Source organism: Acipenser ruthenus, chromosome 9 (assembly GCF_902713425.1).
Source record: "Acipenser ruthenus chromosome 9, fAciRut3.2 maternal haplotype, whole genome shotgun sequence".
Classification (NCBI taxonomy): Eukaryota; Metazoa; Chordata; class Actinopteri; order Acipenseriformes; family Acipenseridae; genus Acipenser; species Acipenser ruthenus.
In genome coordinates, this window is record NC_081197.1 from 18,581,651 (window position 1) to 18,594,537 (window position 12,887).

The following is a 12,887-nucleotide window of genomic DNA, read 5'->3' on the forward strand; positions in this document are numbered from 1 at the left end:
TTTGTAACTGATATATATTTAATATAATATGTCATCAATTAAGGCCACTTAAATATCTAGGTTTGTAAAACAGGTATATATATGTTTAAGAAAGTTAAAACGTAATTAACCTTTAAGCCTACCAGTAAAAAGATACTCCCCAAGCAGCGTTGTAACCAGAGCTGACATTCTTCCGAGGTCAAACTTAGGTTTCAAGCCATAGCTGGCAGATATGAATGCTTGGTATACTGTTCATCCTCCAAATCTATGTTACACGGCCAACCAAAATTAAGGAGTCTTTTGTACTTTACCAGAATTTTTACATGAGCATCAGCATTGATGATGCAAAAAAACAACCAAGGACACAACCTCAGTGTCCTCATAGTTAGTTACGGCCATGTCCCCAAGTGAATGTTATGAAATACAAGATGGATAAATATATTTCTGTGAGATTTGTAGCAAGTATAAGTGTGGCTCAAAATATTTGTTATAGCTACAGTGCCTTGCGAAAGTATTCGGCCCCCTTGAACTTTGCGACCTTTTGCCACATTTCAGGCTTCAAACATAAAGATATGAAACTGTAATTTTTTGTGAAGAATCAACAACAAGTGGGACACAATCATGAAGTGGAACAAAATTTATTGGATATTTCAAACTTTTTTAACAAATAAAAAACTGAAAAATTGGGCGTGCAAAATTATTCAGCCCCTTTACTTTCAGTGCAGCAAACTCTCTCCAGAAGTTCAGTGAGGATCTCTGAATGATCCAATGTTGACCTAAATGACTAATGATGATAAATAGAATCCACCTGTGTGTAATCAAGTCTCCGTATAAATGCACCTGCACTGTGATAGTCTCAGAGGTCCGTTTAAAGCGCAGAGAGCATCATGAAGAACAAGGAACACACCAGGCAGGTCCGAGATACTGTTGTGGAGAAGTTTAAAGCCGGATTTGGATACAAAAAGATTTCCCAAGCTTTAAACATTCCAAGGAGCACTGTGCAAGCGATAATATTGAAATGGAAGGAGTATCAGACCACTGCAAATCTACCAAGACCTGGCCGTCCCTCTAAACTTTCAGCTCATACAAGGAGAAGACTGATCAGAGATGCAGCCAAGAGGCCCATGATCACTCTGGATGAACTGCAGAGATCTATAGCTGAGGTGGGAGACTCTGTCCATAGGACAACAATCAGTCGTATACTGCACAAATCTGGCCTTTATGGAAGAGTGGCAAGAAGAAAGCCATTTCTTAAAGATATCCATAAAAAGTGTCGTTTACAGTTTGCCACAAGCCACCTGGGAGACACACCAAACATGTGGAAGAAGGTGCTCTGGTCAGATGAAACCAAAATCGAACTTTTTGGCAACAATGCAAAACGTTATGTTTGGCGTAAAAGCAACACAGCTCATCACCCTGAACACACCATCCCCACTGTCAAACATGGTGGTGGCAGCATCATGGTTTGGGCCTGCTTTTCTTCAGCAGGGACAGGGAAGATGGTTAAAATTGATGGGAAGATGGATGGAGCCAAATACAGGACCATTCTGGAAGAAAACCTGATGGAGTTTTTTTATGCAAAAATGCATTCTGCTTTGATGAATGTTCTAAAAATATTATAGTTATGGTATTATGAGAAGTATATCCATTTAATGTTCTGAAAACAGTGTACAGTAGTTTTTAAAGGTCTGTTTGCATGCAAACACTACCTGTAATGGGGCAATAATCTTTTTATCTCACTAGCACATAACTATGACTATGACTATATAAATCAATTTTGCCTGCACATACTACAGTACTGTGGTATGAGATATTATCAAAATTATGTTATGACTGAGTAATCTACAACTGCAAATGGAAAAAAAAAATGTGTTCTGCATTTCAGGATGCTGCCTTGTACAGATATTACCTCGCTGGTGTTCTCCATGTGGTTTACACATGCTGGGGAACCAGAGCCAAAGTCCGGTTTTAGCAATAAGTTCTAATGTTTTATCCAGTGTAGAGGTGGTCTGGAAATGTTTTAGTTTTAAAAGTGTTGTAAAAGTGCCAGTCTTCACTGGATTTTGAACAAAAGCTTTGAAGTAGCAATATGTAAAGCAGCCATACATTTCCAAGAAATGCTGACAAGCCTTTTAGTGCTTTCAGTGGCATTCAAGTAGGAAGCTGACACATTTCTTTCATTATTTAAAAAAAAACAAAAACAAAACAACAACATCAAAGTATGACTCTAATTACTAGTAATATGGTATAACAGCACATTACAGCAGCTAAGTGTTGAAATTGTTGTTTTGCACACTTTGCGGCTCAAATGAACTGAAGAAAGAATAATAAACAAAAATGAAACAAGAGAAAAAGTAAAAATAAACACAAGTTTATTATATTTTGTTCTCTATTAATTTGTGTTAATTATTGTTTCTTCTCTCTTGTTTCTTTGAGCCTGCATATGTTCACTGCAAGGACATTTCATCACTTGCTGACTTTCGACACCGCTCGCTGGCACATGCGTATTTCGATCACCTCGGTGAAAGCCGGATCTGCAGTTGAAAGTCAGTTTCATAATTTTGAGTAAAGTGCTTGTTCACTTCGTGGAGACAATGGCATTGAGCAAACCCTCCACGAGTATTAAATGAAAGTATGAGGCTTTAGCCAGAATGGGAGGAAGAGTTTGCTTTCACTGTGGTAAACCTCTGTGTCTCATCTGCAACAAATCGTTGTAGTCTGTACAAGGCGAGCAACCTCAAACGATTTAGCTGATTTAACAACTTAAGAGAGTTTTGTATGGCATGGAATATTGGTCATGCCAAACGTCCTTATTCAGGTGAATGAATCTTTGTATAAAATTGGAGTGTTGGCACTAGACTAGAGAATGCAAGTTTAAATGTTGCAGGTCTAATATGTATATTGTATTTACATATCTTACACCTCGTCATGCGCAGGTACTGTAATCTCAATCAAAATAAATACAGTGCATTTGTCATCCACAAAGCTCTCAAAAGTATTTAAAACGCAGAGCATTCATACAAAAACCAAAAACCAAAAAAACAGCATTAAAATCTTGAAGGGAAGAGCTTGTCAAAAAGAATCCTTACAAAAAGTTTTATGTGGTGTTTTTTGGTGAAGCCAGGGCAGTTATCGTATTTTGCTTCATAATAACTTAATATATTTTATTTAAAGTGCATAATACATACAGTATAAACAGAAATAATGTAAAACACCACAGTGTTACATTTTAATTCATACAGTACATTACACAGAAACTGTGTAAAGCTCTGCAATGCTGTATCGCTTGTTCTTGTGTATTTTGCTGCCATCAAGAGATAACTACTGCACAGAGTAAGTGCAAGATCCCCTTATAATATCTGAGAGAATAAAACAAAATGTGAAACAATGCTAGTATTTAAAATGTCTTGCTCGCAAACATTTCATGTTTTACAGTACCGGTATGTGTCTTGCAGTTCTTGGCCATATGAAAATTTTGGTATGCGGCTCGTAGGGTCAGGAAGTTTGGCCAGTCCTGGCATGTAGTTTGACACTTAAACCCAATATATATAATTCCTTGACTTAATTTGCAGTTAGAAAAAAGTTTTCAAATCAGATTTGACCATTCTAAGCATTTTTCTTACATACGCCAATACGAAAATATGACTTATAATTTCTTACAAATAATGCACAAGACAGCACTCTTAAAATAAGAGGTAGCCCTGATACATGTATGAAAATATATTACCCTTTTTCCCCCCATAAATGCATAATATTGAATACTGACTTTTTGAACTCCATTTTCAAACACTGGACAAAATCCACTGAGAAAGAATTATACATGTAAAACAATCCCTATCAGCATTGCTAAACCTTGTTGTTTGTGTGTTTACTCTTAGACTTGCCTCCACCCCCAGACCCCCCTCCATGCCAGGGATCCCGGCTGCACTCAGGTTCAGGGCAGAGAGGAATGGGCATGGGCGGCTCTGCAGAGAGGACGGCCAGCTCCCTGGAGAGACAGCACGTCTCCTGCCTCGAGGAGAAGAAGAGCTCCCTGGAGCGGCAGACCAGGATGTCTCTGGAACGGCAGAGGCAAGCCCAGGAGCGCGTCGGCTCCATGGAGCGCAGCGATGACATGAGGAGACTCCACAAGCAAGCACATGGATCAGGTGGGTTAACAAAGCTGATAAAAGTGGTTAACAATAATATTGAGTCACAATACATTCATTGACCAGACCAATTCATGCTTCCACAAAATATTCTAATATTTTTTCACATAAATATTACAAAATTGCAAAAAAACCCCAACTATTTATGCAGCCAAGAGGACATGCTCACCCCCATGCTAGGCAAGGATCAGGGTCAATAAGCCACTGAAGTAAATCAATCGCATATTGGTTTTGTATTGTATTGAAAAACAAGGTTGCATTTCACTATTTTGTCATGGAAATTATAACAGTATAACTGTGGAGCATTTCAGCCATATATTGATGCAGTTTTCAAGGCCTTCATATTACATCTGGCAGTTCAAGGTTTATTCAATATAAATAATGGCAACTCGTTGTGACATTTTTGACAACCTTTATAACAATGCTCAGTTGTCTGCAATAAATATTTTGAGGAGTCGGATTCAGAAATATTTGGATGTATCCCTTATTGTGCCCGACATCCTATTGCATTGTATCATAACAGCATTAAAAAAATAATAGAGATAGTGAGGGAGATGTACTGGAAACCTTTTGAATCCAAAGATCAATTACCCTCACTGTAGCTTTGGAAAGCAAGACCACCAAGTCAGAAGACAGGCTCTTGCAGTTACCCTTATTAAATTGCCAGTGTTCTGACGGGTTGTTATTTTGGTCCTGTCATCTTAGTTTCAGACTTGGCTCATTTTCCTTTTCTACTTCTGTTAACCTCAGAACTTGAGGTGAATCCCATGAGAAGTGAAGAATTATTGTTTAAAATAATTATTTATCTAAAATGGTTAACCCTGCGGTATGATATAAAATGTGAAGAACCCATTCATTTCTCTTTGGTTCCGAGTTGAGTGTTCATAGTAATTCACTTTTTTTGTATTAATTATAAATGCAACTTAAACTACTTCCTCAATTTGAACTTGCAGTTAAAGAGTGCATAGCGGGGTTCCGGAAAATATAGCGTTACATGCTGCTACAACTCTTTAAATAACATATCTGTAATTGTTCTTTTCATTGTTAACATCCTGACAACTTTTTACACATATAACATTATTATTATTATTATTATTATTATTATTATTGCCCATTGTCAAACAGGAAAGACAGCAATAACGATCCATGATGTGGTATGGAACAGAAAAGCCAGAGCACTTGTTGTTATGATCTCAAACCCCAGCGCTAGAGTGGACATTTTGAAAAGAGCTTTGAAACAGATTTTAAAGTTATAAGTGTAAAAAGTTGTCAGGATTTAAAAAATGAAAATAAATATTACAGGTACATTATTTAAACAGTAGCGACAGGTGGGGACGCACCCTGCACTGTACTTCTGGAGATTTTAATGCGTTTGTGGTCCACCATTTCAATTTTTTCATGCTTTCTAATCCAGTGGAAATAATAAAAAAGCCCAGTAAAAAGAACTGTGGATGTATTCAAAAGTTTCTTAGAAATTCAGTTATCTCCTTCCGTTCTGCTTTCAAATAAAGGCAAGATAAATGTAATAGATTTGGCTGTTGCAATCCTTTGAAAAATCAACTCCCTTTATGTCTGAAAAAACCACTGTCGAGAGTACAATATGTTTAGAGTGTGATGACAACACCGCCCAGCACCATCAATGTATAAAAAATGATGACTTTTTGATTCAACAAAAGCATTAGCATTTTTTTATTTTATTTTTTTACTTTACTAGATTTGATTGAATAATTTAATTGCTACAATTTCAGTTTTCAGCATTTAAAATGTATTCTATGTCCAGTATGTGGTGTATCATTTTAATTATAAAACTGGCCTTCACCAGGGCAACTGAAAGCTCTACATGCAACTGAATAGCTTTGGGTTGTGTGACCTTGAACCAACAATACAATTGAGCTGTGCTTATGTATCAAACAGAACACTGGATTATAGAGTGAAGATTGTAAAGGACAATATCTTCACAGGTTGTAGAAAACTACCTTTTTTATGACGGTCCTATTAATTGGAAATGTCATTTAAAAATGTCCCTTATGTATCATCGATTGGCTTTCCAGCCTGCCCGTGGCACTAGTTGAGGAGAGTTTCCACCTTTGCAGCAAACAATAATTTCCAGTGCTAGGAAGTGGCACTGGGTACTCTGTAAGGAGGATTCCATGTGATAAATGTACGCATAAATTAAATACATTATTGTATTCATTTAAATGCTTCTGAATTTATCCTTTCTATATTTGTGATATTGTATCTTAAGACAAGCGTCTCATTGCAAAATGATGTATTTAGGTAGCTTTCATTCAAACTCATGTTCCAACTCAAGTCTGTACCTGGAGACATAATTACATCCTTACACTTAGCCTGCATGTGGCAGTGAGACTTACAGGTTCTCTTTGCATTTATTCCAGAAGAGGCACTGGTGCCATACAGCAAGCCCAGCTTCCCATCTCCAGGAGGACACAGTTCTTCAGGAACATCTTCTTCAAAAGGATCAACTGGACCAAGGAAAGGGGAGGTCACAAGGGGGCCTCACCAACGTAACACCACAGACCTCCCAGATCTAGGATACATGGGAACAAATGGCCAAGGACAGTACTCTGGTGAATTATGTACGTATTCTCTGGCAGAAGGCCTTTCTGGAAAAGTTGAACGACAGTAAGAGGCTGGGCTTGCTCGTCTCCCTCCCTATAAAGGTGCCTCTCTTTCTGTTTCAGTAGCGTTTTCCTCTGTCAAATTACAATTAATGTCTTATTTCTGTGAAAATGTAATGAATTCAAAACATCTGCATCGATGGACAGAGATAAAAAGGACAGGTAATTGAAAACTGTAGAGAATCCCTTTCATTCTCTACAAGACAGAACAGTCTTCAGCATATGCCATTTTCTGGTTCAGCGATTACACTTACTGCACTGGAATTAACTGGTAGCCTGGGGTACTGGTAAATTTTTTTGTGACCCGACTGTGTGTGTGTGTAAAAAAACATATTTCATTTTTATTTAAGCTGCTTTGCTAGAGAAAGTCTTAGAACGTCTTCTCATGGGAGCCCATTAGAATTAATAATAATAATAATAATAATACACAGTTTGTGCACTTCAGGGCAAACATATCTAGAGCACTTAAATCAGTGAACCCGAAGGCCCAGATACTACCCACACACCAATTTATTACATTCTCTCCGTGACTCTTATATTGTCAGAAATATAATTCCTGGTAAAGATCAGATTGGGCTGATGTATTCCAAAGGTTAGATTGCACTCAAGGTTTTTTTTTTCTTTTTTTTCTTGCAGTATAATGTAGTGCCATACATGAAACATGAACGTCTTTCCTAATTACATCTTGAATTGTGATTGTTCTTGATGTGGAATAGTGTGACTAGAGTAAACCCTTGCTTTTCCAGTAATTAATTTATTGTTTGCAACTGTTGAGGCATCCAGGTATTACATTGTATGTGAGATTGGTACATGTGACCTGGAAATATGGTGCACATTTTGTACTAACTGCTACTAACTGCTTCTGTTTTCTGCATTTCTTGTAGAGTAATTTGAAAAGGATGCATCGTTAGCTGCTTCTGACACCACCAGGTCTGATCTCACCGAAGTGATGACACCCATTGGTGTAATGAACTTTTTCCTTATTTATGTACTATTAGAAAAAAAAGAAACTGTAAATGTGATGTAAAGACACACAGACACACATATCCCACAGTTACTCTTCTTATGTTTTTGTCCTCTGAAACACACCTCCCACCTTAACTATTTCTTGTCAGGAGAAAAAAAAAGAAAATGAAATGTATTTAAAGACAAATGAGAAACAAAAAAGAGCACCCTCCAAGGCAAAGGGATTTTGTTTTTGTAAATAATCTTTTGTTGTTGCATTGCTATGCAAGATCACTTTTTAGCTTTTTTTTCATGATAGTCAGTTTTTATTGGTCATTTGTACTATACGTGAATTAATAGGCTGTGGTGCCATAAAATAATTGTTTTATTGTATAACATTTTTGTTATATGTTTAATGTTTTGCACTGCAATTTTTTTGGTGATAAGCACAAAACCTTAACTCCTTGTGACATGAAGAAAACCAGACTGAATTTGAAGGGCGTTGTGTACTGTAAACTGTAAAAAAGGAGGTTTCTTTTGGAAAGAGCTGAATCATCTTCAACACTAGAAAGGATATTGTATTTAATGGGGCCTGACCTTTCTAGGATTAAGTAGGCTTGTGACAGACATGTGATGGTAACAGATAAATCTGGTTCACTACTTAGAGTAATCTTGGAAAAAAAAAAAAAGCTGGAATGATAGTACCAAATAGGTGTTTCACTAGAGTTGGTTTAAACAGAGGGTGTTACAATTAGTCCTGCCTGTGGCTTGTGCCTTGTAATCCACAAAACCCCCTATTAAAAAAAATTAATTGAAGACCCAATGACAGTACATTTCAAGGACAGTATTCCAAAAGGGCATAACACAATGTTTCAGTTTCCTATTATGTCCTTATATCTTATTATTTGTAATTTGCCAACTGTATACTGAAGGCCATATCATTCTGTATCTTATTTTATGTACATTTTACCTATCTGGCACTGTTTACATTGTCACTCCTGACATCTACCCATTTGTTACATCCTTTTGCCATGTGTCCCTCAGCTTGTCATAATAAAGTGAGATTCACTGTTTCAAATGCTGTTCTAAAGTAATACAAAAAAATGACTTTTTAGAATCTAAAGTAAATTGATTTTCTGAAACCTTGAATATCCGAAAACAAGACTGTTTGAAGCTTTAAAGGAAATTTGGTTTTACATTTGTCACCAGTAGAATATTTTATTCGCTGCAGCAGTAGAATCACCATTCACTTTACAAATTAAAATTGGAACTGATGCTATGAACAAAGAAAGATGATAAGGTACAAGCCCAGAATAATTAAATATTTTACCACTAGCTTTATGTTCCCATGGTTATCTTAGGAAATTACAAATAAAGTGTATCAATTAGCCTTGTGGCTTAAGTTAAAGATGCATGATATTTTCTAATAGTGTAACAGATCAGTATCCAGCTCAGATAGTATCTCTTGATTTTAAAGTTCTGGTGCTATTTCTCTCTCTCTCTCTCTCTCTCTCTCTCTCTCTCTCTCTCTCTCTCTCTCTCTCTCTCTCTCTCTCTCTCTCTCTCTCACATTTGGTTTTAAATAATACATTAAAATATTTAGACATTTATAAAAACATAAACAAGTTCATAATTTTACAATAACTACTGTAGATATTTTGTCCTTAAAAAAAAAACATGGTGCACCTTTAACATAGTGTAATTGTGAGGAAATATATTTAGCTGAAAAAAAACAACAACAAAAAAATGAATGTCTATTGACTGTTCCTTTACACACACAATAAAATATTTATACAGGTCTATAACACCTAAATGACTGTTTACCCTTTGCTCAGATTGTATGCATGTTTTGTAATATTTAATAAATTATACACAGTATGTTAAACTTGGAAAAACATTTTAACATTGTGGAAAGCTAATCACATAGCCTTGTTTAAACGAAAAAGTGTTCATGTATGTCCTTTGAAATATATGTGAGCAGAAAGTGCATTGTTTCAAAACTGGGTGCCTCAACCTTAATTCCACTGGAGTATTTTGAGTGCATAGTAGTAATTGTACAAGCTGTATTTGTCTAAAGAACTGTTCCTGTGGCTAAAAGTAAAGCACGTAATAGCAATTGATTGGTGCTATTCTTTAATGAAGCCCACCACACCCCATAGTCTTGCACTGAAAAAGGTTGCTAAATGGAGACTTGCTGCATTAGTATGGAGGTTAGGCTGCTCTTAGTGAAACACCATCTGCTCAGTGTGACTAAATACAAAATTTGAAAAAAAAATTGGGAAGTCCAAATAAAATGGTGTCAGTATTAGGTTTTGACCTAGTTCTAGTATGTTTACCTGCCTGCTTGTAGTATACATTGGACTGTGTAAGTGATCAATTGTGTAACATTGTATTCATGCCATCACAAGGTAAGGCTCAGCTGTTTTTATCACACTGGGGTTGTACTACTGTTTCCAGCTTCTGTCAGGCAGCATCTATGGAGCCAGATCGCAACCTTTTCATGTCGGTTGTGTATTTACCTTCTTTCTTAACAAGAAGCCAATCTGTCTTAGAATACTAATGTCTAACAGCTATATTCAGAAACATTGAGTGTTAGTGCTTTCTCAATATCAGCAATCATTAACTTGGCACACAAGTGAGCACTAACACTCAAGTGTTTCTTAATATGGGTATAAGACAGTTCAAATCAAAACCACATAATTCCCAGGCCCAGTAACCAGGACATTCTTGGGTAAAATATGAATGTTTAGATCAAAAGCTCAGTTTGGCTGGATATGTCTCTTTGAAAAATGCAGTATGTACTGATACTGATGCTTTGATACCTCTTAGGATCCCAATTGTCCTACCCTTCATATGAATTCAGCAATATTTATTGATTTCAATGTATTTCAGCCCATCCCACCAAAAGTCTTATTTGACCTTAGCTAAGTATTAAGACTATACTACAAAGAAAATAAAATATTTTACTTAAAATGACTCTGGTAGCCTATTGGGCTACTATAGAAATGTGTGTATACATTTTGTGCATACATATTTATTTAGCCATTACTATGGCTGTAGTGAATATGAACACTAACACAAGACATCGAAGCCAAGTAAAAGTGACTGCATCACGACACTTAATTGTCCATTTTATGATTGTTTCTGTCAATTACTTTTTTTTTATTACCACAGAATTATTTAAAGCAAACACAAGTTTAAATGCATGTCTATAGTAGTGAAATATGACAAAAGCACTTGAACATAATGTGTAAACCTTCTGTTGGGGAAAATATATATATATATATATATATATATATATATATATATATATATATATATACACACCTACAGTTAATTAAAGAGATGAGATGCAGCAGTTATCTCCAGTTGTTTTAGCAGTCAATTATAAACTCAGTGGTTGTTGCTGCTTTTATTTTTATCTTATAACACTCTCTTGGATTCACTAGCAGTGGCTTTTAAGTTCAGATTTATATTACAAAGTGGAGATAAAGAAAATATTGTGGGAGACAAAGGCTGATGAATTGAACAAATATCTGTAGCACCCTTGTTACAAAATGTTTTTTTTGTTTGTTTGTTTTTTAAATCACAGCATTGTTTGTTTTCTATTTATTAAACGTTATACTGTGATATATGATAGATGTTAAATATACATTTGTGTAATGTAAACTGGGTTAGCCAACAGAGAAACAAGAAGATGTCAGAGGGATGTTAGCAATTTACTGAAGGAGTTTCAGCATTTGTTCTGTTCATTTGAAAAACAAAACATTCAAGAGCCTCAAAGGAGCTTCACATTGTGTACTGCATTTTAACCATTAGCTTTCTTTGGTTTTGAAGATATATTTTATATGAACTTTAAAATTGCCCCCCACCACCCCTAATACTTTGCCTGACAAGACAATAGGAAAGTGTTCTGCTTGTAAGGATAAGAGTTCAATGGCTTTCTCTCTCATTTGTTTATTTCATACAGTAATGTTGGTTCTTTGTAGTCATTCTGTGTGTTGACTTTTTGCTAAAAGAAAAAAAAAGAAAATGTGTTTCTCTGTACAGTACTGGAAAAGGATGGAAACATCCTATAGCTGTGTTGCAGTCTTTACATTTTGTTCTTTCTTCTGTACTCACTTGCATGTGTTTGTCTAAGAAAACTTTTACAAATTTAGTTCTCATGTTCTGTACAATAACTCCATTCTCCTTGTACCTGGATCACTAGCAACAAATAAAATATTTTTGAAAAATGAGAAAAGGTTCCTATTTTCAAGTGTTTGTTTCTGCAATTTGAAAAATATATGATCATTTTGTGATCATTTTATTTGAAGGGGTAGCATTCTTTTGCAAGGATGAAATAATATTGCTATTTTCATGGTAGAAAAGGCATTGTTAAACCTCTTATTGGAGCTCTTATAAAATACATGAGTTTGACAAAATAGAATGAAGGTCAACATAGAAATCCAGGATGGCACTTTTGGCATGACAACACTGCAAGGTGTGCAAATTGTCTGGAGGAATAAACATCAGCTGTTTGAGGTCTAAGAAAGACAACTCTGTTCAAAACTGCAATATCTACTAATAGGTATTACATATTCTTTCTTCTTCATTATAAGGCACTGAAAGTATATACTTCATTATTCTTGTCTAGCGTTTCTGGGAAAAGTGATAATTAGCGGTGGAAATCGGTAGCCAAGTATGTTCTCCAAAATGGCAGTTTTGAGACTGTATTGAAACAGAACTAATGTGTACAGTCTTGCACTGGCCAAAATGACAGCCTACCATTAGCATTCTGTTAACATAGGCCTTGCCTACTGTGACTGTTACTGTCTTACAAGCAGATGCAGCTTTTATATATTACAGTATAAATAACACATGCATCAGTACTGAATGACAATCACTGTTTGTTAAAATGTAACATCCACCCATTTATAAATACTGGGGTCATTTCTGGGTGTTTTAGGTGCACAGTATACTCAGTTGTTTTTGATAGGATAGTGCATGTTGTACATGAGGTATTATAACTGTATAAAGTGTGCAACCCATGGCATCTCAGTTTATGTGCATTATACACAAGATTTGTGCTGTACTGTATTAGAATTACTGCTGAAAATAAGGAGATATACTGTAATAGAAATGTGGAGTTCTTTTTGAAGTTTTCAGAAATGATTATGGAAAGCCCTACAGCAAT

General features: G+C 35.7%; 1 protein-coding gene across 10 annotated transcripts in view; it reads left to right on the forward strand.

The window, feature by feature from the left end:
* The window catches only part of LOC117405606 (roundabout homolog 2), a 714,952-nt gene extending 703,004 nt beyond the window's left edge, over nt 1–11,948 (forward strand). For all 10 annotated transcript variants that reach the window (XM_059031304.1, XM_059031303.1, XM_059031309.1 and 7 more), the window contains 3 exons: nt 3,858–4,127; nt 6,524–6,724; nt 7,651–11,948. In XM_059031304.1, the coding sequence (XP_058887287.1) occupies nt 3,858–4,127; nt 6,524–6,724; nt 7,651–7,652 (473 nt within the window). In that variant the 3' untranslated portion in view covers nt 7,653–11,948. The remainder of the gene's footprint in view (nt 1–3,857; nt 4,128–6,523; nt 6,725–7,650) is intronic.
* Nucleotides 11,949–12,887: the final 939 nt, after the last annotated feature.